At 36.8% G+C, this 26,603-nt stretch overlaps 2 protein-coding genes across 3 annotated transcripts; both read left to right on the top strand.

Annotated features, from left to right (window-relative positions):
- Window positions 1-5,184: 5,184 nt before the first annotated feature.
- On the top strand, window positions 5,185-22,121 carry LOC143569961 (uncharacterized). 2 transcript variants are annotated; one of them, XM_077055742.1, is made up of 4 exons: window positions 5,185-6,036; window positions 20,032-20,154; window positions 20,233-21,114; window positions 21,468-22,121. In XM_077055742.1, the coding sequence occupies exons 1-3, from the start codon at window positions 5,199-5,201 to the stop codon at window positions 20,415-20,417; spliced, it is 1,146 nt and encodes a 381-aa protein (XP_076911857.1). In that variant the 5' UTR covers window positions 5,185-5,198; the 3' UTR covers window positions 20,418-21,114; window positions 21,468-22,121. The 2 variants fall into 2 exon arrangements, with proteins under 2 accessions (XP_076911857.1, XP_076911856.1); XM_077055741.1 differs by having other exon boundaries at window positions 20,032-21,114.
- On the top strand, window positions 21,534-22,394 carry LOC143569954 (ankyrin repeat-containing protein ITN1-like). The gene is made up of 2 exons (XM_077055734.1): window positions 21,534-21,910; window positions 22,340-22,394. The coding sequence occupies exons 1-2, from the start codon at window positions 21,534-21,536 to the stop codon at window positions 22,392-22,394; spliced, it is 432 nt and encodes a 143-aa protein (XP_076911849.1).
- Window positions 22,395-26,603: the final 4,209 nt, after the last annotated feature.

Raw genomic sequence — 26,603 nt, 5'->3', positions numbered from 1 at the left:
TCACTCGCACAAAAATTTACACGGAAGAAACAATGGGCTGGGGGACTTATAGAGGTAGGGTACCAAAAAGACTCAAATACCCTTAAGCATCACTCGCGGGTCAGAGGGAAGCTCCTCATATGCCACCCGCGGGACATATTGATCGCCCACATAACTCACTAAAGGAAGAACAACGATACGTCCTAGAGACCATGCGCGGAAGCATCCACGCACCCTCAGAAGTCATTCGCAGACATATACACCCGCTAGGATGACCAGAAGGCAATGCCAAAGGACAACTGTAATTAACTAATTGTCTTCTAGAAGAATTACTAAGATCCTTTCGTGGTGAATATGTGACCCGTCAACCAATGAATGAAGGACAGCTGGCCAGGTTATTATAACCGTGTACATGGCCAGGATTTCTCGTCCAATCATAAAGAGACACGTGTCCAGGTTGTTATAACCATGCACATGGGACGTTTATCTCAACCTATTACATGAGGGCACGTGTCCAGACGGTTATGAGAGATCTTCTATAATGGGACAGTTGGCCCAATCACGTTCCCACACTCTTCGACTATAAATACCATCACAATCTCCATGAGGTATTCATTCACTCCCCACTATCTACTCTAAATACTTAAGTACTTTCTCTTCTTAAGAACGGTACTTATTCTCACGCTGGAGGGTGGTTACGGGAACCCCCCCTGTCCTTCCCGTAACGAGCTCACGGTGTCTGTTTTGTAGGTTTCTGTCACTGGACTTTGAAAGGTTGTGCTCATATCGTATTTGTATCTTACCCTATGGACTCATTGGATCTAGGACCCATTAAGGGGAGTAGATTCGTGTTTCTTCATTCTTATATATACAACAATGGATGACGGTTTGGCAGGAGCATGTAACCATTAAAATAACAGTTGTAATTATCAACCTAAATTAAACCCATGTGCCGACATCCTTATCCTAAGTCTAAAGATAATATAGATTGTCACATAATAATATGTTTTATTCAATATCTAATATCACTTTCCTCACTGGAAGGCTTGGTCTCTACAAATTTATCAAATTTTCTCTACTGTTTTTTGTATGATCTATTTGTAATCCCTCTTGTGCTTTGGCTTCAAGCACGGGTTAAACAAACTCTCTTTAATTCGCCCAACATGATAAGGCACCCTTGGAATGATCTTTTCTCCACCTTATTCTGCCTCGAAATCATAGACTGGTCGAGGAACCTCTGGAATCTCATCATCCAAAATCAGCTGAACAAATCTTGATACAGGGCTCACTTATTAGTTTAATTGGCATATGTATGCATAACGTTGAATATGAACTTCGAGAAGTTCATATCCACATTCTTGATCGAACAACACATGAAACCAACAGAATTGAGACGCATGGTATCGAATCCTTCCTTCAAATATGACAAAATTGGAGGATGACATGGGATAGGTACTTCCAATACGGAGGCAAGTACTTCTTATCAAATGTTGCCAACTCCATGTTAAGTCTTTTGTCTGCAACCTTTATCTTGATAACATGATTCTTGTCTTGATTAGTTGATTTCATTGAATCTCTGGATCAACTGTGATAGTCTTTTGTCTGTAACCTTTGCCTTTTGTCTGTCAGACTCACTCGCATCGATCTTTTTCGTAGTTTTCTATCACAGCCTTGCTCGGCCTTGATTGTATCACACGACAAGCCAACAAATCATATATCACAATTCCAAAATTGTCTCACACAGAGCTTCTAGATGATCTTATACAGATCACAGGATTGAACCTCTCGCAGGTTCGTCTTTATCGTTGGTGATTTGACAGTCCTTCAATCGTATGCACTCTAATATCAATTAAAATCTTGGATCGATATTTGAACATGAACTAAACGACTAACCCTCGTTTAATTAATAAGAAAATACAACTCAAAAAATTTATTACAACTCTCAAACCCTAACTCTGTTTAACTCTTCGTGAACCCTAATTTGGTTGCATCTAGATGAACCCTAACTCGGTTACATCTTATGTGTGTCCCTTGATGAACCTTAACTTGGTTGTATCTCACAAGTTCTATAATGTCTAATTATAACTCAGTTTATATAGACTAACTTAACTTGCTATCCAAGACATCGCCTATTATAATTACATAACAATTAGGAAACATGTTCTAATTAGCAAACGTAATCGACTATGACCTAGTTGTCAATATTGATCCCTCAAGTTTACCGAATTCTGACTTGAAGACCGAAATTACGTCCAACAATCACCCTATTTTCTAACTCGAAAAGGCATATATATGTCTCCAAACTTGTTTCCTTCATAATCGGTCAAGTGGTGTAGTTAGTCGATGTCAATTTCGGGCATTGCAATGTTACATTGCTCATTTCCTTAGATACAACTGCATTCCTCGATTCTATTAGTCCACTTCACATGATTCTTCCTAGAGTAACTCATCCGCAACTTTTTTCACACAAGTGTTGACCTGACCGGTCAGCGTCGCGCCTTAATTTCTTCGCCTTAATTTCTTCTCACAGATCACCTGTTTTTCTCATTTTGACCAATCATAGATAAGTTCTTCTCGATTTCACAACAAACTAAGATACAACCCGTCTTTCTTCACTTTTGTGACCAACCATGGTCCTCCGAAATCTATCTCCTACGAGAGATTGGGATTCGTGACGTGAGTTTTGGTTGTCCTATCACACACTGACACGTGTCACTTCAAAGATAAAGTTTCAGAGAAATTTGTCTCGCCCGATAGTTTTCAAGTCAAAATAGTTTTCTGAAAAACCATTGTTTTGGAATGAAATTTGTCCATCACGTGAGGTTTCAAAAAAGATTATTTTTGCGTTTTTTTGAAATTCATCTCCTCGGACGCATTCTAAATGAATTTCGTCAACTACGTTAAATTTCAAAAAAGTTGGAAAAAAAACGATACGTTTTCAGTGAACATAGTATTTGTCCGATGATTTTCAATAAAGTAAAAAAAATGATTAGTTTACAAAAAAGTTTAAAACAAACGATAATTTTTCTCTGAATTTTATCTTCTCAGTTGATTTTCATTAAAGTTTTATAAAATTCCAAAAATATGTATTTTCCTTAAATATTCTCTCACTTCAACAAAATTTTGTTGTAGAACAATGAAATTCAAGAGAGGTGATCAGATTGAAGTTATTGATCTGGGTGATGGGTTTGTCGGATCATATTATGATGGCAACATAATGTCCCGGGTTGGCAAGAAGACGTATATCGTTCGGTTCCGTACCCAGTCGGATCGTATTCAAAAACCCATCGGGTTCAATATATTTGTAACAAAAGTCATCGGATCTTACAACGTGGGCCTAATTCACACGAAAAGGATAACTTTCATATTAAAACCATCGAAAAAGATGAGTTTCATATTAAAACTCATCGGATCTGACAACTCTAATTTCAACGCAAAAAAAGATGAGTTTCATATCAAAATTTATCTTTTTCTAAAATCTATTCATTTTAGGCAAAATCCGATTATTTTCGTCAAAATTCTATCGAAAATAAAAACTTTGTAACTACTCTGACAACACGTCTTTTTAGGCAAAAACAGACGAAATTCATTCGGAATGCGTCCGAGGAGATGAATTTCAAAAAAACGCGGATAACGATGACTTTGAAACCTCACGTGACGGACAAATTTCATTCCAAAACAATGGTTTTTCATAAAACTATTTTGACTTGAAAACTATCGGCCAAGTCAAATTTCTCTGAAACTTTGTCTTTGAAGTGACACGTGTCAGTGTGTGATAGGACAACCAAAACTCACGTCACGAATCTCAATCTCTCGTAGGAGATAGATTTCGGAGGACTATTTTGGAAATTCAAAACTTTTTGGACTATTTTCAAAATCTTTCTCTTAAAAAGGACTATTTTCAGAATTCTCCCTAAAACATAACTCAGAAAACTGATTACAAACTCTTAAACCCTAACTTGTTTGCATCTAGATGAACACTAACTCGGTTACATCTCGTATGTGTCTCTAGATGAACCCTAACTCGGTTACATCTTACATATTCTATATAGTCTAACCATAACTCGTTTTATATAGACCAACATAACTTGTTAGACAAAACATTACCAATTATAATTACATTACAATTATGAATAATAGTATAATTATGAAACATAGCTAACTATGACCGACTTGTCATTATTAGTCCCTTAAGTTCACCGACTTGTAACCTGAAGTCTAAAATTACGTCCAACATACCCTTGCCAAACCAATAAATTTATATGGTATTGGTTATTCAGTTTTTTTTAAGTATGGATATGAGAACGGTATTGTTCTCTTACCATTAATCCACCACCTGGAAAATCCATCACAAAAGGCTAAATTACGGTGGTAAATAAGCTAATTGTTTGGTAATTCCACTTACCAATAGAAAGGGGTTGTGAGTAAAATGTTGTCGCAAAATTAAGGAATTTTATTATTTCAGTTGATGTTTAGCAACATATAAACAATTGAATATGGAAACGTATATACTGGAATTTTCCTGTTCATGTCCCTGTAAGTGTTTGTCGTTGTTGAGTGGAAAAAGAAAAAAGTCTGTTCTAAAAAAAGAGCAAAAGTTCCCTCCAAATACTACTAACTAAATTACCAATGAAATTCGTTGGTAATATCTTTGTCATATAAACGATACTCTTTTTGGGTTGTATTACCTACGAATGGATCTTGGTTGTGTCATTAATTTTACTGAAATTGTAAATGGTTATGCAGATTCAGAGGTAACAAAAGTGGATAAGGAAATAGAGATCGAAGCTGAATATACGGAAACCGAAAACAACAAATTGAGGGAACTAATTATGGATAAGAAATATTGGGGAGTGTACAACGAACTAGAAAGCAGAAATGCGTTAACTGAAAAAATTGATAGTGATGGCAACACATTTCTTCATATTGCTGCCACTAATGGTGAGAAAAACTTAGTTAAGAGTGTGATTTTGAGCCACAAAAATTTGTTGCATATAAAAAACAATGAAGGCAAAACGCCATTGGATAAAGCCTATGAAAATATGCATCTTGATATCATTGCATATTTAGAGGGAGCCGAAAAAGATGACGAAATATGCAAGAAAGGTGCTGAAACAGAAACCAAGGATTTGCCGCAACTAATTGCTGATGGAGATTGGTATGCAGTATACCTCAAGAGTAGATATCTGTTACATAAAAAAATCAATAGTGATGGCAACATGTTACTTCACATAGCTGCTGAAATTGGTGATTACAATTTGATGTCAGCAATATTATGGTGTGAACCTTATCACAACTGGACTGATACAAAAAATAAGCATGGAAGCACAGTCCTGCACATTGCTGCCATTGCCGGCAACACAAATGGAGCAGAGCTCTTGGTTAAGCACAACAAAAGGTTGTTGGAAATTCAAGATAACAAAGGTCGCACACCATTAGATAAAGCTTCTGAAAAAGGGAATCTTAATACCGTTAGGTATTTAAAGGAAGCCGCTAACGAAGGTGCCAAAAGAGTGACCAACAAAAACAAATTGCAGGAACTGATTGAGGATCAGGATTGGGTTGGAGTATACCTAAAATTAGGAGAGCGTGAGGCATTTACAAAAAAGATCAATAGTAATGGCAACACGTTACTTCACATAGCTGTTGAAATAGGTAATGACATGGTGATCTCAGAAATATTGAAACCACATGACCCTCATTACACACGTCTCTATCTTTACAATATTGACTTGACTAATATAAAAAATAATGATGGAAGCACAGTTCTTCACATTGCTGCCATTGTTGGCAACACAAATGCAGCAAAGATCTTGGTTAGAGAAAACAAAGATTTGTTGTATGCTAAAGACAATGACGGAAAAATACCATTGGATAAAGCTTATGAAAATATGCATCTGGATACGATTGCATATTTACTAGAAGCTATAAAAGATCGTGAAAGAGGCAAGAAAGAAGGTCAGGAAGCTTCCACGGTTCACCCAAGAAAGAAGAAAGATGCTGATGTTGAAATAGGTGTCGACCTTCTTGCCAATGCTATTTCTGCAAAACGATACGGTGAGTAGCCTTTCTTGTTCTTATTAATTTCCTTTTAATTTCTAGTTTACTTACATTCCCTGACCATGTCAGTTGGAACAAATAATAAATAAATAAAAAATGAGGTGTATGTTTAAGGAATACATATGTCTGTGCTCGGCACATGCATAAAGAAAAATAAATAGTGATTTCAAATTATATATATACTAAATATGAAGTTACGTTTGCTCACAAATGCACACTATTCATAGCACTACCCAGAACACGTTGTAAAACAACACAAGTATTAAGACAGGCAGTTACAACCTTGCTGCATAGACACCCCTTTTGTTTTTGTGTTCCCAATAGGCTTATTTTCAAAGGCATCGTCCCAAATATACAAACAAACTAAACGAAAGCATACTAATTACAATCGTGAATTAAGCTAACAAATACAAAAGACTTAAACATCTTGAGTGGGCTCTACCATCTCCCTATGGTCTTTAGTATTTGTAGCAACTTCCGCGTTAGATGCACGTGGTTCCAAGTTAATGCCAGATAAAAAGGATTTTGGTTATAGTTTTCCGTGTGATGGCCCAGGACGAGGTGGTACTTGTGATATTTCGGCTTGGGATGCTCTAGTCTGTTTCAATCTCAAGAGGTTCAGGGGCATCGATTAGTTGATTGTCAACAAGATAGCAAACAAACTTGTTGAACCTATCAACTATTCGATTTGTGTTACCCCGAGCTGGGTCATCAAGTGTATGTAAAGGTGACTTGTACAACCTCATGATTGTAAAACTTGGAGCAACACCAACTTGAAAGACCCAAATGCATAATACGGAAAGTATAAGGTGGTACGGAAAATCTTTTTGGGGCATCCAAAGTTTAGGGATCAACTTGAATAACTTGGTGTGATGGTTATCTTTTATTTATTATTAAATAAAATAGAAGTTTAGTTTGATTATGGTTTCTAATTTCAGTAAGATTAGAATGTGGGTGTTATATAAACCCATCAAATGTTTTATTTTTAGTTAGTAGTATGAATTTCGTTCTTGTTCTTATAAATAAGAGTCGCATAAACGTTTTATCCAAGGCTAACAATCCAGGCTCATCTTTCCGATCGGCGACAAATCCTGATTGCGGCGGTAGTCCCAATCAAGGCATAAGAGGCCAAGAAACTGATCGCAGGCAAGATGCGATTCACGATCGCTAGGAGGAGAGACTGGAGGCTACTTGAAGATTAATCGAGAGTCATCCGCAGTACGTATCCAAAAGCGAGAAAGATAAAGACGGGTAAAGAAAAAAAACCGTCGTCGTGCCGTTTTGATTTGCGTCAGAATCCAAAAATCCCTATTTTACCACACCTTTTTTATAAGAAGAATATATGAAGTATATTTGTTTGCTCTTTGAAGTCCGTGCCACCAAATTAATTAATTTTTGTTTTATGAACAGGAGGAGAATTAAAAAAAAAACATTTTTGGTTGTTGGCACATAGAAGTTAAAAACAAGGGAGTTATATCTTTTCTTGCAGTTGTTATCGATCAAGAAAGAAAGTCAAATTGTTGTTTAGTTTATTTATTCAGCAAAAATAAGCAGGATCCTATCTCGTAGCCGAAACAATGGCAGAATTCTAGGTTGTAGGAGGAGTCAAGAAATTGAATCAAAGCAACTACAAGCAATAGTCGGCATGCATCAAATCGTATCTTCAAGGTTAAGATCTTTGGCAGGTAACGAATGGTACCGAGACGGGACAACCCGTGAACGACATTAAGCTAGTGTCGGGAAGTGGCAGGTGAAAGCGGGTCGAGCAATGTTTACCATCAAGACAACGGTTGATGATGATGTTTTTGATCACATTCAAGATCTCGAATACCTAAAGCAAGCGTGGGATACATTGGAGGCCTTATTCACGAAGAAGAACGATGCTCGATTACAACTAGTTGAAGGAGAGTTAATGACGATTTCCCAAGGTGATCTTCCAATTTCACAATATTTTCATAAAGTTAAGAATCTATGTCGCGAGATAGGAGAACTCGATCCACAGTCTCGGGTTAGCGATTCTTGTATGAAGTGGATACTCATCAACGGTTTAAGGCCGGAGTATCATAGCTTTGTTACCGCTATACAAGGGTAGGAGAACCAACCGAGTATAACCAAGTTCGAGAGCATTCTTGCGGGACAAGAAGCCTTGGAAAAACAGTTAGCCGGTGTGTCGATTAAAACCAATAACGAAGCCTTGTATGTCGAAAGAAAGGAGATGCATCAGTTCAATAAAAATCAGAACCGTAATGGTGAGAAAGGCAAGGGTAAATATTGCGAGAACGAAAAACGTGACTGACCGAAGAATAAAGAATGGAGTCGAAAGAGCAGAGTTGAAATCTCTGATCATCGGATGAAGAGAACCAAGACAAGGAACTAAGGTACCAACCAAAGAAATTTCCTTATAGGTGCAATAAGTGTGGACAAAAAGGGCATATGGCCAAACACTGTCGAGAGCCTACAGAGGAAGGTAATGCAACTATTGATAAAGAAGAACTGTGGGATGTGGAGGCTAATATGGCCGAGGTTCGAGGAAAATACACAGTTGACACCGAATTCAAACCGAACCTGGTAGATGAATGGTTTGAAGTAGGCTCCTGTTGGTGGACAGATCAGGAAGTAGTGCCAAATTCGAATCAATTGAAGGTAACTTAGGAATCATATGTTGTTATTTTGAACCTAGATGATGAAAAAATTGTGTTGGAAGAAGAAAGTACGGTTGATCAAGACGTAACCGTGATAGTAACCGAACAAGACGAGAAGGAAACCGTGTCAAATGAAATACACGGAGAGATAGTTCCTGTAGGTCCTCTTTGGATGGATCTAACAACTTTATCCAACAGTTGCTACGACCCGAAATAATGGACACCCGTGTATCGGAGTTTGATATTTTGCATCTTCGACTTCGAAATCGCCGTCGGAAAGAACCATAGGATCGCCGAATTTTCGGCGTGTGGCGAACGGTTCCCGAAACGCCCGGATCGGGCACTTGTAGATCCCGAACATCCGGATCTACAAGGAGAATGCTTCAAACACACTTATTTCCCACTTTATTTCCAAGATCTTCAAACTTTATTTTCAAAACTTCAACGGGCTTTAACGTCTCGGTTCGGGTAATAGCGGAAATAGAACCCGAATATCAAGAGCAAAGTTGAATCATAAGATTCGATCCGATGCCAATTGTAGGTACCAAAACATAAAGATAAAATATATGAACGATCTCGTTGTCGGTTAAAATATTGAATATATTAATGTAGAACCGATCCCCCTAAGGTGAGCTCCCCTTGGGTGGTGATTTACATCATACAACACACACTAAAATGAAATACAAAATTTATTATTTATAGCTAAACATATTCTAGAATATCCCCATCCGTTGAAGCTAAACGCGCGTCCCGAAGCTCTCGTTTCATGTCCGGATCCTCGTCGGCTTTAATGATTAATGTGACCATTAATATATAACGGGTTTCATAATTTGATATCGCAAGTCACTTAAATTGGCCTTACAGTTTCGTCTCATGTTACGGGTTCTCATGGTGGAACAGAAAAGGTTCATGATAAACAAGGCAATAAAGTTGATGTTGGAGTTTTCATGAGGTTCATGTAAAGTTCGGGTGATCCGATGAAATAACGAATAAAGGAGTTGAGTTCGAGAGGGAGAATGCATCAAGTGAAGATGGAAGATTTGCTTTAAGTACCATGATAGTTGGTCATGAAGTTGATAAAGCAAAATTTGTTTCCCATCTGATACCAGATAATGCAGTTCAAAATAGTGGCAACCTCGAAACGAGTTCAGTATTCACCGGGAGAAAGAATCCTGCAGGTAGTGTTATTAATTCGAATCCAAGAATAAAAGTTAAAGAGGTAAGACTGTTACAAGTTGTAAAGGATCTTGGAGGAACAATGGAGGTTCGTATTGAGAGGAAGTATAAAACTTGGAGCAACACCAAGTTGAAGGACCCGAATGGATAATACAAAAATTATAAGGGTGGTACGGAAGATCTTAAGGGACGACCTGGTGGAGATCTAAAGTTTAGGGACCAAGTTGAATAATTTAGTATCATAGTTATCTTTTATTTATTATTAAATAAATTAGAAGTTGAGTTTGATTATGTTTCCTAGTTTGAGTAGGATTAGAATGTGAGTGTTATATAACCACATCAAAGGTTTTATTTTTAGTTAGTAGTATGAATTCCGTTCTTGTTTCTTATTAATAAAAAGAGCCGCATAAACGTTTTATGCAAGATCGGGTTTGGCGTTCTTGATTCAATTGTCTAAGGTTTACAATGATGTCTTCCTTCCCAAATAGCGTCAGCTCATACTGATCAAATAAACGAAAATATCAATACCCGTTACAGTAGATCAATGCTTCACCAGTCCATCCATAAAAATGCCATGAAGTAAAATATGAAAGTGTGTCGGTCTCAAAAGGTTCTCCATGATAAATTGCAGGCTCGTCTTTCGGCATCTTGTACTTCCAGTTTTTTATTGCTTGCCCGTTGCTGTATCTAGCTTGGTTGGATGCTTGTATGTCTTTCCCATAATTAGCTTGATGTTGGGAAAGTCATATTTTGCTTGCTTGTTGCTATGTCTTTTAAACCAACCCTGAAGCCCTTTCTCACAATCACCACCACCTGCTACCTTTATAAAAAAGTTCACCTCAAGATGGGGCAGCGTGTGCATCTTCGTGTGCCACATTTAGGTGAGGTCTCCGTTTTGACACCTGATAGCCCATTTCTTGTTCTCAGCATGTCACTTGCAATACATGAACAACGATTCATCATGATAAGCAAAATTTTTTCATCGAATGTTGTGTTGTTTCTCAATGCAGTGACACTTTCTTCATCTACGTATGGCTTGGGCTGCTTCAGCATCAGCTTGTATTTATGGCTTAGTAATAGTGGCATCAATGGTTGAAACTGGATCATTAGCAATAGTTGAATCAGGATTATCAGCAGTTGTTGAAGTAGGATCATTTGTTGCTGATCTGGTGCATACAGGAGGTAGTCAACCTCATGATCCAAGTCCCATTCTCCTTCTTTGTGAGATGATTCGGTACCTACAGTCACAAAGGGACCAAAATCATCATGAAAGTCTCTTTCTAGCTCAGCATCCAAGTTTTGGATGTCCTTGGATGCATCCTCAACATACTGATCATTGTGAGTAGTAGCTCATCTTGTGGACCAGATTGATCACCTGCTCTGTCACCACCACCAATGTTACCATTACCAACTATACACCATCATCTGAGTCATATTCGTCATCATCATTATCACCACCACCGCCACCACCACCATCCTCTTCTTCCTCCTCTTCATCATCATCTTCACTGTCATCGTCACCATCAGCACCACCACCAACATCATCATCGTCATCGTCATAGTCATCGTCGTCTTCGTCGTCGTCCTCATCCTCATCATTGTTATCGTCATCATCATCATCATCACCATCATCACCACCACCACCACCACCACCACCACCATCATCATCATCATCATCATCATCATCATCCGACTCATTTCATTGATCTTTAGTTGAGCTTCGTTCATTCTGTGTTGATCCTTGTTTTTATCTTTCAAACTCTCTATCTCAGACCTAAGCTAGGGGATCTCAGCCCTTAACTTGTCTTCAATTTTATTCGAGAACTCCATATCATTCTCCAATGATGCAACCTTAACCTTGAGTCTTTCGACTTCCATCATTCTATCAGTGAGTGACATCGGTTGATTGTTAAGTAGGAGTTGCTGGTTGTCCACTCGTTACCGAAGGGTTGAGATCAAGACCTATTGTCTTGCTATCTTTTCCTTATTTTTTCCCTCTCCTTTTCAAACATCTCAAATAGTTCTTTCCGTTTTCTCCCAACTCCAATCATAATCTTCTCCATTTATGCCCTCTTCTTGTTTGATTCCTCCAACGCCACGATCCTTTGCAGAATCGGATATGTGATAATTTAAGACTTTGGCGACTTGCCCATGGACAGATGGGTAGGGGATAAGATTTTTGGTATGGTGGTTGATGGTAGAGTGTCTGATTGGTTGGTTTGAGTGATTTATTGGATAGGCATTGCTATGGTTTAGGTTTGGTGGGAAGTGGTTTGGGTTGGAGTGGTGGAAGTTAGGACTGGGAAGGTAATGGTACGAGCTAGGGGTAAGGTTTGGGTTTGTGGTTAGGAAGGTGTTTGAAAGGATATGGTAAGTGGTAAGGAACTGGGTGAGGTTGTTAAGCTAGGGAACTAAGTGGTGAATGTAATGGGGAAAGAATAAGGGGTGAGGTTAGTGGAGAGGTTATGGCTTGTTCGGGGGAGGATGTTACGTGGATGGGTGAGGCTTGATGTTTTGGGAAAGGTTCTGGGCTTGATATGGGAGGTCCGTGAAGGGTTAGCTTGGAGGGTTTAAGTTGATGTTTGGTTATGGGAATCTTTACTTGTTTTCCCTTCATCTTTTCTATTTGGCATTGAACGGATATAGGTGAACCTACGCGCGGGTCATAGTTTAATGGTTTGGTGGATGGTGTGGAAGCCACTTTCCTAGGCATCTTTATATTCAAGATTGAGGCCTTCTTTCTGTCCCCGACCCTTCTTATTTGCTTGAGCGGTTGCTCAAATTCTTTTTCTTCTTATTCCTGTTGGAAAGCCTCAATAGCAAGAGGTTCGCTGGTGGCCTTCCTCTTTTTCTTCTCAACCTTTATTCTTCTTAACGGCCTTTTCTACCTCAACTTCTGACTTGGTCTCCTCGTCATCCGACTCCTCAATAACACTTTTACCGGCATACAGAATACCGATGGCTTCTCTTTGAATCTGTCTTCAACAGTAAATAAAATAAAGACTCTTCAACCATATAAGCATGATGAGGCTCGGTTGGTGGTTCAGGTTCCTCATCAGTAATCTGACCCCTTCGCAGGCACAGTGTACACAGGTCTTTGTACCTCAGGCATCTTGTCTCTAAAATCAACTGCACAGTTGTTGGATACAGTGACCATCTATTATCCAAGCCCGCATGTGCATGCATACAAAATAGAAAGAACTTGGAGTAGTTGTACTCTAGCTCATCAATCATCCATACCATAAAACCTAACCAATCCATTCTTAAGCTATCATATCCACCCTTTAAATTAGATAGACAGTGGGAAACGATGCGAAACAAGTATTTCCAAAAGGGTGGAAGATACTTATTTTCGAATGTTCCTATCTCTATATCGTACCCCATATGTGTCACGGTTTCAGAACATTTTCCTTCTTGACCTTCTCATAATGATCACTTGGTTTATCCTTGATCTTCAATGCCCGTCTATTATTAGCATCATCAATAACCAGCTTCTTCCCGACCACCTTTGTAGAAACAGATAACTTCGCGGCTTTGTCCTTTACTGGTTTAGCATGGTCCCAAAATTCTTGTACCCAGCACGTGTGAATCTCCAGATTAGCTGAAATAGCATATGCTATAGAGCACTTCTTCAATCCCTTGATCATGGACACAAAGACTTTACGCTTCGGATTGGTAGGAATTACTAATGGTGCAAACATGTTGTGTTGCTGCAAGACATAATCATAGGAATTCATTAGTATTGATGTAACTGAAACAAAAATAAAACTAAAATAGAAAAGTAAAAGTAAAAGTGAAATTAAAAAATATCGAAATTTTTTTTCTAATGGGGTTTGCGATTGCGATTCATATAGAATGCGATTCGGATTGGATTGCGATTGCGATTCTGGAAGGAATGTGATTCAAGGAGAAATGTGATTGTGATTCTCATAATATTCAGTTGCGATTCTCATGAGATGTGATTGCGATTCTCATGAGATGCAAGTGCGATACCTGAGTTTTTTCAAAACTTAATTCCTTGTAGATCCATGGTCGCAAACCCCACGTCTAACACTTCTGTACACTTTCCTTGTACAACCAACACTCAAACTATCCTAAATCTAAAGATTAACTATCCTATAAGATCTATACGAAAATCTAATTAAATCAGTACTGAGGCTCCTTGTTATACTGATAACAAGTTTCTATAATCAATTTTGATAATCAACAACACAACATAACACTTTTTATTCCCGAAAGGTTTGTTATGAATCGAACCCATGAGACATGATCAAATTCAACAAGAAATTATTGTACTACCTTGGATTAGGAATCCATGATGATAAAGAGTATATTAATCAAATGTTTAACAAATTGCAGATCAAGTGTGTTATGGTTAGGAACCGGTTTGTGTGTGTGTGTGTGAGAGAGAGAGAGAGAGAGAGAGAGAGAGAGAGTTTGAGAGGGATTGGTGATCTTGAAAAGTAATAAATGAAAGAGAAAATGAAATTTTCTTTATATATGGCCAGCCTATCTCACGATGGTGTTAAATCCTCTCGATTTTAAGAAAAATTTACACTCTCAACCCCCACTTTGAAAATATCTAGACACCGAATCCGAACACTCAAAATATACAAATTATATTTTCTTTGTCCACTCTTTTAATAACATTTGCATGATTGACCTTGTCACAACGCAAAAATTAAATTTAGAAATAAAGTAAAAGAAGAGTAAAATAAATTAAACAAAAGTAGTAAAAATAAAATTAACTTAAAAATAAGATTTAAAATTTAAATTTAAAAACTAAAACAAAATCAACACACAAAGAAATATGAAAATTAAAAACAAATTTAACACATACTTGATAAAATATATACAATATGCACTTAATATTAATAAATGTTATTTTCCGAGAAAGATCACTTCATGAATTACATCGACCATTAATGTCCTAGAACACATTTCTATTTCAACATTATTGTGACGATAACCCAAGGTCTTGTAGATATACTTATGTGTCTCCATTCAATCAGATAAATTACAGACTCCATCAAATGACAGACTCATTTTTCTTTTACATATCACCTCAACTTGACTTAAACCTGTCTTATCTGATCACACTACGCTTATAGACTCACATTTTGCAATTTCTATTTCATCTAGACATATTAATATAAAGCTGAAATTCAGGGCGGGTCGGATAATACCATATTATCGCGTAGAGAAAGTGTATGGCTTGAAAAAAAGAAAGAAAATAACACAAGTACCTTAACGATCATGTCTTGTAGGACTACAAATAGAGAAAGTCCAAGGTTTTAATCAAATTAAAGAAAAAATAAATTTAATTTTCTTTTAAAAACCTAATAGTTTTCTTTTCCTTTTTTTTCCTTTTCTTTTCTTTTGATACTTATAATGCAAACTCACAACAAAATAAGATAACTATGATCAGGTAAAATGAGGTTTGGGGATGACATGTTATTTGCAATTCTGTCTTTATACATATGACTTTAAGTAGATACACAAAACCGCTTTATGAATGTATAACCACTAGCACCGACAAGAAATTTAATTTATATGACATTAACACTTACTCACTTGTCAAGTCTATCTACACATCAAACAATGATCTTATTGGTCTTTTGGTATACTATTTTCATGTGCTAGACGCATTAGGATCAATATTTTATCATTTTCCAAAGGTTTGATCAATTTCAAACAATTTTATAATTTCACTAACTCCCTCTAAATGGGAGAACATTCTTTTTGAGACATTTTCTGATTTTCTTAACGGCTAAAATATAAAATCTTTTTGGTGAGATAAAGACTCATTTTTATGTTTCTTAAAAGCAAATATACGATCTTTTTGGTGAGTTATAGTAAGTCATTTTCCGCCTCTAAATTATCGCATATTTGAATATATTTACAAATTTATATACCAAAACACAAACAGTTAATTATTCTCAAAATTTATCATGGTCAGCAACTTGACAAGATATTCGAATCGTGCACGATCGAAAGCTTTTGCGAAAAGTTCAGAAAAGTTGTAATCTTTGTGGACCTGTTTAATATTGACATATTTCTTGTAATAATAATCATGAATGAAATGCATTCGGGTGTCAATATATTTTGTCTTTGATTGTTGGATCGAGTTTTTGACAATACATACCACTTAATCATTATCACACGTTACTAGGGTGTTAAAGAAATCAAAATCATAATCCCTGGATCCAAATCACTTGTGAACAGTAGTTGGAGGCGACGATGTATTCAGATTCAACGGTGGAGGTGGATACAGTAACATGCTTCTTGCATTGCCAAGAGATCAGGCAATCACCCAAGAATTGATATCCTCCTATTGTTTTACTTTTGATCTAAGTTGCAGCCCACATAATCACTGTCAGTATACACATGCAGCACCAAAGGAGAATCTTTTGGATACCAAAGACCAAAACGAGGTTTTCCTTTGAGACACAAGAAGATACATTTGACAGCGGTTAAGTGTGACTCCTTCGGGTTTGACTGATATTTGGCACACTGTTAAACATGGAACATGATGTCCAGCTTGCTTGTTATGAGATGCATTAGGGAGTCAATCATAAACATGCGAAGGTGTTTATTAATTGACTTTCCCAACGGATCTGGAGCTAATAATGATCTTGTAGAAATTAGAGTGGCGAAAGAGGTAGCATCCTTGAACCCAAAATTTTGAACAATTTCATTGTTGTATTTCTTTTGATGAATCAAAATCTCATCCTTCTTATGTTCAACTTGTAGTCCTAGTAAGAACGTCATCTCTCCCTAAAAAAACTCATTTTAAACCGATTCTGAATAGACTTTGAGAACTCTTTACACAAATCATCATTCGCAGATCCGAAAATAATATCATCAACATATGTGTATGGATGAGGATCAAATCATTACCAACTTGTTTGACAAATAGTGTTTGACCAATAAAACCTATTTTATAGGCATTTTCCAACAATTGTTTAGCCAAAGTAGCATACCAAGAATGGGGTCTCGATGGAGACCATAGAAAGCTTTGTCAAGACGGTAAACATAGTCTGGACAATCTGGATCCTCAAAACCTAGTGGTTGCTTGACATAAATCTCTTCCTTCAGCTTTCCATACAAGAAAGCAGTCTTTACATTTATTTGGTAAACTCTGGAGTTCTTGTACGATGCATAAGCTAAAAGATACAAATAGCTTCAAATCTAGTTACTGGAGCATAGACTTCATCATAATTAAGACCTTCAAGCTGAGAAAATCCTTGTACCAGCAATCTTGCTTTATTCCTTATAATCACACCCTTATCATCTTTCTTATTTCTGAACACCCATTTGGTACAAATCGGTTTCATGCTCTCCGAATTCTTCACAAGTCTCCACATCTTGAGCCTCTTGAATTGAAGTAACTTTTCTTGCATAGCTTCATCCCAGGAGTTCTCTTTAATAGCAACACATAATCTTTAGGCTCAACCTAAGAAATAAAACAAGTAAAAAGACATTTGTTAATAGTTCTAGACTTTCTCCATGCTAATTGGATGCCGGTAGATGGAGATCCAATAATGTTCTTAGTCATATGTGACTTTTGAATGCTCATGGGTCTAGTTGCAGCTCAATAGTTAGGTTTTCAATGGGATGGAAGCCACTGGGAGCATTGATTAGAACATCAGTGTTTGGTTGTATTTAAAATTACTGAGAATGAGATTGGATGAAAAATCATCCTCTTCAATGATGTCATGATTTCTCATGAAATTTGGTGTCAATTGATGGAATTTTTAGGTCCCATTTGTCTTTTATTAAATGCTCATTTGCATGATAACAAAAGTTGTGAAAGTGTATAGTATATCTTATAAATGTTTCTATCCAAATACTAATAACAAATAATATGAGAGTTTAAGGTAAGAGCGACTTTATGTTGGTTATGCAAATCTCATAACTGTCATAATGTTATTGATACTGAATTCTGAATCATCTCCAAAATTTTGTAAGGTATCATAAAGCGGAATCAAAAACCAACTTATTATGGTTTTTAGCATTAACGTTTAAATTTGTCACTAACGCTCATGTTCGCTTGAAACAAAGCAGCGCATCGGAACAACACATAAACGAGCACACATGATTATATGCACGATAACATAGAAAATAATAATGGTAAACACGACAAAAAATTTTACATGGTTCGATCCCAGCGGGGACCTACATCCACGGACTACAACAATGTTATTTCATTGATTAGGTGGAAAAAATACAGTTACATCACATTGTTATATATAGAGAATATATTAGGGTTTTCGTCTTGGCCCTAAGAAACCTAACATGGGCTAAAACCGGCCTAAGACCTCCTAGCCTTCACATATCCTAACAATGTTAGTTATTTGTTTGTTTTTGGTAAAACAAACGTATAGAACTTGAATCAACCTATCATTTGTTAATTGGAATATTATAATTATCAGACTTAAATATCATTAATGTAGGACTACCTATTTTAGTCATTTGTTCTTTTGAACTATGGATGGTCTCATTGCTTGTGCCTAGTCCAATGGCATATTTATGAAGTGAGACTTCTCAACGGAGAACTTAAAGCTGAAAGTAATACTTGTTATCTTGTATGTGGACCTAAGAACTATCCTCTTATAGGTTTTAGTGGTAGTGAGGTGAATAATATCTTATTTTCTAGTGCCAGACGTTTCTTTCTTGTACATATGTTGCTGATCAACACATTCATTTTCCTTTGTTACTTCTAAGTATTGTAGTTGATTCTTAAAGTAATAAATTATAGTACTGAATAATTTTAGTACGTAATGCACTGGAAAAGTGTTATAACTACATGCATACATGTTACAATCGAGAGGGTAGCCATCTGAGAAATATGATCCAAATACCATGATTTTCAGCTTGGTCGAGTTCCCTTTTAGGATGTATGTTAGTGATAGAGATTAGAGTTTTGTGACAACCGTATTATGGGAGAGAGGGAGGCACACGAATTTTGATTTGTGTTTAGGTTATATATGATGTTAATTGTTCTCTCCATATATATATACACACACACACACACACACACACATACACAAGGTGAAACCCTTTATTAGCAAGTAAGGGTAATATGGTCCATCAACAACTACCAAGCTAATATATTACAAAGTATAATTTAATTATTTTGATCTTAAGATAATATAAATGATAATGATGGTGATATAATTAAACATATAAAATATATTTTTGTTACACACCCAAACTAGAATACTCAAGATATGTGAAAGTCTAGGGGTGACAAATGGGTTGGGTTGGGTCAAAACGGCTTAGGTTGAAATAGGTTAATTAAAAAAAGGTTGTTTTGGTTCGGGTCAGAACGGGTTAAAGTCAACAGGTTTGGGTCAGAACGGGTCCGGGTCAAAATGGGTCAAGGTCGGAACACGACAAAACGGATTTCGGGTCGGTTTTCTTTTTTTTTGAACGAGAAAAACGGAGGAAACATTTTTCTTTTTTTACTCTTTCCTTTTTGATTTATATTTTGAGTTATTATTTTTTATTATTTTTTTTGGATTTTTATGGGTTTTAAAAACCCTAAAATAATTCCAAAAAATTAATAAAAAAGCATAACTCAATATATAAATCAAAAACGGAAAAAGTAAAAAAAAAACAAAAACGTTTCCTCCGTCGTCCTCATTCAAAAGAAAATTAAAACCTAAGCTGAACCGAATTGATTGAAGCCGAAAAAATCGTCAAAACGAAACAAGAGAAACCAAAAACCAACCCGTCTAGTGCGAAAACTCGTGTCGGCTAGAAAACTGATCTGAGCCAAAGCCTAAACTAAACTTGTTCCAATCCAAAACTCGTTTCAACCCGAACCTGCCACTCTTCCTCAAGGCACTAACCTATGTCGACCCATTTGTTTTAACTTGTCGACCCATTTTGACCTGAAAATAAAATGGTGGAATTTCAAGTGACTCGTTTAGTTAAAATCTATGACCCAAACCAACCCATATGATTTTTAAAACAACCAAATTGACCCATATGAAATGGTTTAGGTTAAGATTGCCACCCGTATGCGAAACTAATAAACCTATTAATAGAAACACCCATACTAATAAACATAAAATAAACCCAAAACCATATAATCCGTTTTGATCTCGATCCAAATAGATATACTTATCAAAATAGATACTCATCAGTCGCTTAAATATCCTTTCAGATGTCGCATTAAATTTAATCGGCAGATATCCTGAATATGCCGTGTTCAATGACAATGTACTCATGGCTATGGCTAGAACCTTTCCGACTGGACTGGACTATGGTGAAAGACTTATCAATCCAAGTAGGATTCTTCTTATATACATTTTGCTTATAGTTTTAGTATTCCTTTTAAGAGTGTTTACGGTTTTTCTCTTTTCAGATTTGGACAATACAAGTGAAAGGATAGTCGGGAGAACTAAAAAGTTTTTTAATTCATTAGTAGAAGTGTCTCCGGGCATTAAAGAAACCATGTCGTTTATCTTAGATTGTGAATTTGGATTTCTAGACTCTCTGTTAGATGCATGTAGGCTCATTTTAGCTGGTAAGCTATTTATTACCATATAAAACCCCATATATCTTTCTAATAAAAATTTGTGTGTTCATGCAGTTCCATTATTGATGGGTTATTGGATTTATCAGTTTATTCCCCTCTTCCTATTGATGGTTTATTTCCCATTCTTTATGATATATTTGCTACTGTGGAAGGCTGCAGCGAAAGTAGGTAAGAGTCATGTCGAATAATCTTGTAAGATGAAAGAGTACATGCCAATGTTTCTAACAAAAGAACATCGTTGATCCTTTTTATCTGATATATTTCTATTTTGCAGTTCCACCCATTAAGAATATCGAGCAGAAAAAGAAGGAATATAGGGAAGCAAAAGAGGTTCTAGAGCTGGTATTGAAGACAATTATAGAACAGTGCCCTGATAGCAGTCCTGATTTATACACCACACCGATTCTTGAGGCAGCATGTCAAGATGCTTATGAAGTTGTGGATCAGATTGTAGGAAGGTGGCCTGAAGCAATCCACTGCAAAGACGAAAATGGTTATGACATCATCCAGTTAGCAACAATACACCGTTCAGAAAGAATCTACAACATGATCTATATCATTGGAGAACGCAAAAATATTTATCGAACAATACAAGATTCTTCTAAGAACAATATGTTGCATTTGGTGGGAAGATTAGCTCCTTCAAACAAACTGAAACGTAGAACAGGTGCAGCATTACAACTACAAAGAGAGCTTCAATGACGCCAGGTACATACCAAATACATTATTTACCAAAATTTTGGGAACTACTAATTATTAGCATATTGTATTATTATGTGTTATTTTGTACGTAAATAGAACATAAATCACAGCCGTGATTTATGTTAATATTGATAGGCTCCCTTGATTTAAGTGAAGTTGATTAGGCTAGTCTCCGAATAAAAGAATGAGTTCTCTGTAATTGTAATTCATCAATTATATCAACACATTAGTATTTTTACATATATAATAATAATAATAATAATAATAATAATAATAATAATAATAATAATAAAATACAATATGCTAATACTAATGATTTAGTATACATCGTAGAATAATTAAAAGATTAATTTATATAGGAAGTGGAGAGGCTTGTGTTTCCAACAATCGTGACTAAAGAGAACATATTTATGGAAACACCAGAGATGGTCTTCACAAAGGAACATGAGAACTTGGTGAAAGAAGGAGAAAAATGGATTAAAACCGTAGCAGAATCATGCAGCATCACTGCAGCACTTATTACCACAATCGTGTTTGCAGCAGCCATTACTGTACCAGGTGGAAATAATCAGGATACGGGTATTCCAGTGTTTACGAAACAAGCTGCATTCACTGTCTTTGCAATAGCAGATGCAATCTCACTATTCTCATCCGCTACTGCGCTATTGGTGGTTTTGTCAATCCTAACTGCACGTTTTGCTGAGCAAGATTTTCTAGTCCGTTTGCCAAGACGACTGATTATTGGTCTTTGCACCTTGTTGATCTCCACAACTGCCATGATGGTTGCCTTTAGTGCCACATTGTTCCTTGTCTTTTCTCATCAGAAACGATGGGTACTCGCTCCGATATGTGCATTAGCTATCATACCAATTGCATTCTTTTTTGTTCTACAATTTCCCCTTATCCTAGATCTACTCCGATCTACATACATATTCAAGTTTGGTAAGAGTGACAATAAAAATAGTAAATTAGTTCAGAACGACTTGAGTTTCATCTTTAGCATGTGAAATGCATACGCCTCTATAAATTATGTATACTATTGTATTTCCTTAAGCGTGTAATAACTATTTTCTTATGGGTTGTTAGATTTGCACATTAACTCATAATTTATATGTATTGTAACATGCTAATTAAATGGTGTGCCTTGAATTCCAACTCTTGGATTTGTTAAAATATAATCAAGAATGTATTAATCATATTATTTATGTTTGTTTTGGTGGTTATTTTGCAGTTATTCCAAGCAGTTGTACCTATTAGACTATACGCTATGGGGCGGGGTTGGCTGAGGTGGCGTGGGGCGATGGGCGTGGAACACCGCAGTGGGGTGCGGTGGTTCCTTGGGCGCCGTTAATTCCATGGTTCAAACGGCCGGCGCGCTTGGAGTGTTTTGGTGGGTCCCCCCAACGTTTATTTTGAACGGCTAGTTTTTTTTTAAAAAAAAAAAACTAATTATTTTATTTATAAATACCAACTCATTTTATCATTCTATACTCAAACAAATACCAAATACTATCTAATTTCAAACCAAAAAACTCTCAACTCTCTACCATGAATCCTTTCTCAAATTTCACCGGCTCGAGCTCAAACCTCGCAAAGGATCTCTCGCATCTAGATTCGGCCACGCGGGCGTTTTTGGAGAAAAAGAAAGAAAGGATAATGGCAAAATACGCAAACGAGGACTCGGACGCCGAAAATTAGTTGTATTTTTTTTCCTATTTGTATGTTTTTTTATGTATTTTAGTTTAATTAAGTATGATTTTTATTATTTAGTTTGTTATATTAAGTTTGTCAGTTTTATTAAATTAAAAAAAAAAATTAAGGGGCTTCGAAGCCCCGTCATCATTGAGAGGCATCTTTGGGGTGGGGCTTTGAAGCCCTTAATGCATACGTGGCGCTGACGTGGCACTAGGGAGGGACTTCGAAGCCCCTCACCATAGTGACCAGTCTTAGTAATCATTACCTCCAATGGTTAGTTGGTTACAATGATTGATTATGTACACATATTAGAAGATGCTAGTGCAAATGATGGATGATTTCGGTATAAAAGAATCTCTATGTATACTATCATGTGTAATTAAACATCTCTGCAAGACCATTTATTGACATAAAAGTGGTATTAGAACAACCACATAAGAAAACCAGAAAAGAATGTTGTCGAATAGCATTAATATCATGCAACCTCAACTTTAAATGGAAAAAAAATATTATCTTTGGAGTATACAGATAGAAGTATTATTCGAATCACATGATCTTCAGAGCATTGTAAAAGATGTTTTACATGAGCTTGCCAATCCATCACACCAACAAATTACAAAATTCAAAAAAAATGAATAGGAAAAGACAAAAAATAGTTTTATAAAAAAAGATTTTAAACATATGGAAGAAACCTCTCTAAGTCTTCGGAATAGAGGTTTGATATGTCTACATCCTATTGAGTGTGAAGCCACTCTTGTGGTTTGTCAAAAAACAGCAGCAAAAAAACAAGTGTGAACCTGCAACAATGTTTGTAGGCTGTCAAAAGAAAGACACTGTGTGTTATCTGCAACATTAATTTCTTTGTTTGACAAATTCATATTTAATTTCTATATAAGAGATTGATCTTGTATCAGTTTGATTTGCACCATCAACAAGTAATAAAACCTCCTAGTTACCAAGAGTGGACGTATGTCAGAGCCGGACCGAACCACTATAAATCTTTGTGTTGTTCTTGATTGTGAGTTGAGTGGTGTGAGTTGTGTTCATGTGTGACCCGTCTGATCCTAACAACTGGCATTAGAGCTCAGGATCGATTGAATCACACGAACCAGGTTAGAGGTGAGGAAGATACTGACCTGTGAGCCGGAAATAAAGTTCCGATCAGCCACCGCCGACCAGAACCGCCACCGTCGCTAGCGACCGTCGCCGCCGTCGCGACTGTCTAGGGTTCCGACGAACCCGACGAATGCTCCCCTCGCCGGAAATCGTACTAGCCACCATCGCGTGCTCAGTTTTCTTGGGAGATCGCCGGAAGGAGATCTAAGTTTTTTGTCCTTGTTTTCTGTGTTTATTTGCTCAAGAAGAAGAAGAAAGAACACGTCTGTTTCTTTCTTGTTTTTGTCAAAAAAAAAAAAGCAAAAGGAAAGTTAAGATTCTTTATTTTCTTTCCACCAAGTCCACAAGTTTCATGCTTTGACTAAAACCACCCCTCACCCATTTAACCAAGATTTCATCAAATTCCATCCATCACCGTTAACTCACGAAAAAGATAAATTTCTTGTTTCAGTTGTTGCTTCCGCTCGTATAAATTACCACTTAACAGTACGAACCTGTTTGGTTAGTAATAATTTGGTAATTTTTTAAAATGGCTGAAGACGGTAAAATCAAGATTGATAAATTTGATGGAACCGATTATAGATTTTGGAAGATGCAAATTGAAGATTTATTATATCAGAAAAGTTTGCATTTGCCTATGTTAGGCGTACAGCCAGATGACATGTACGATGAAGATTGGAAGTTGTTGGATCGACAAGCCTTGGGTGTAGTTAGGCTTTCATTGGCAAAGAGTGTTGCGTATAACATTGTCAATGAAACAACTACTCATGGAGTATTAAGGCTTTATCCAACATGTACGAGAAGCCGTCCGCTTCCAACAAAGTGTTCCTCATCAAACAATTGGTTAACACCAAGATGAAGGAAGGCATGTCGGTTACCGCTCACATAAACGAGTTTAACTCGATTATCTCTCGTTTAGCCTCAGTTGCAATAAAGTTTGAAGATGAAGTACAAGCGCTCCTCCTTTTATCATCTTTGCCCGACAGTTGGTCAGGCACAGTCACAGCTGTTAGTAGTGCATCCGGCACTATCAAACTCACTTTCGAGAGTATTCTTGACTTGATTGTAAATGAAAATATCAGGCGGAGAAGCAACGGTGAGACTTCTAATTCTAGTTCTCTATTGCATACAGAAAGTAGAGGAAGAAGAAATGAAAGAGGACATAGTCGAGGCAGATCAAAGTCCAGAAGAAGGGGTCAGTCAAAGAACCGAAAAGACAGAAAAGACATTAAATGTTGGAATTGCAAAGAAAAAGGTCATTTTAGAAGCCAATGTACAAACCCAACTGCAAAGAAAGAAGTAAACAATGTATCCTCGGAAGAATTAGGTGATGCTCTCATCTGTTCTGTTGAAGATTCAGTTGAATCTTGGATTATGGATTCTGGTGCTTCTTTCCATGCTATATCATGCCATGATATGGTCAATAATCTACGAACAGGTAACTTTGGTAAAGTTCATTTAGCAGATGATCAAATGCTTGATATTACAGGCATTGGAGATGTAGACTTGAAGACCTCATTAGGAACTATATGGATATTGAAAAATGTCAGGGTTATTCCTAACTTGAGGAGAAAGTTGATTTCAGTTGGTAAACTGGATGATGAAGGGTTTAATGTTCTCTTTGGGGTGGACAATGGAAAGTGATCAAAGGTAATTTGGTGATTGCCAAAGGAAAGAAGAAAGGCACTCTATACATGGCAGAAGTTTTTGCTGAAGGTGTTCATGCAATGACCACCGGTCCGAGTCCATCAAATTTATGGCATAACCGACTCGGACACATGAGCGAGAAGGGATTGAAGATGTTGGCTCAGGAATGAAAGTTTCCAGACTTGAAGAAAGTGGAAACTGAATTTTGTGAACCTTGTGTTCTTGAAAACAAAAGAGGGTTACTTTTATGAAGACATGGAGGACACCGAAAGCTCAGAAGTTGGAGCTTGTTCACTCGGATGTATATGGACCAACTTCAGTTTCATCTCTAGGAGGCTCGAGATACTATGTTACCTTCATCGATGATTCAACACGCAAGGTATGGGTATATTTTCTTAAACATAAATATGGTGTATTTGATGCTTTTAAGATATGGAAATCTGCTGTTGAAAATGAAACTAATTTGAAGGTAAAGTGCTTAAATTCGGACAATGGTGGTGAATACATAAGCAAACAGTTCACAGACTATTGTGCCAAGGAAGGGATAAAGATGATCGGGACAGTTCCCGGAACTCCTCAGCTGAATGGTGTAGCTGAGAGAATGAACAGAACATTGAATGAAAGGGCTAGAAGCATGAGACTTAATGCCGGGATGCCCAAGACATTCTGGGCAGATGCAGTTAACATTGCAGCTTACTTGATCAACCGTTCACCATCTGTTCCCTTGGGTTTCAAATTGCCAGAAGAAATGTGGCAAGGAAAGGAGTTAAGTCTCGAACACTTACGAGTCTTTGGTTGTAGTGCTTATGATTTGTTAGAAAGTGGTGAAAGATACAAGCTAGACTTAAAGTCCAAGAAGTGCACATTCATTGGTTATGGGTCAGAAGAAATGGGTTACAGGCTTTGGGATAATGAAAGCAGAAAAGTAATCAGAAGCAAGAATGTCGTCTTCAATGAAAGCGAATTATACAAAGAGAGAAACACCAAGAGACAAGAAGTTCAGAAAGAAAGTGTTTAGTTTGAAAGTGAAAAAAGAA

This window comes from Bidens hawaiensis, unplaced genomic scaffold (genome assembly GCF_021521415.1).
Source record: "Bidens hawaiensis isolate Kalapana, Puna unplaced genomic scaffold, B.hawaiensis_p1.1 tig00024808_1, whole genome shotgun sequence".
NCBI classification, from domain to species: Eukaryota; Viridiplantae; Streptophyta; class Magnoliopsida; order Asterales; family Asteraceae; genus Bidens; species Bidens hawaiensis.
The sequence above is the reverse complement of the archived record's forward strand: the minus strand, read 5'-3'. Positions and strand labels throughout refer to the sequence as shown.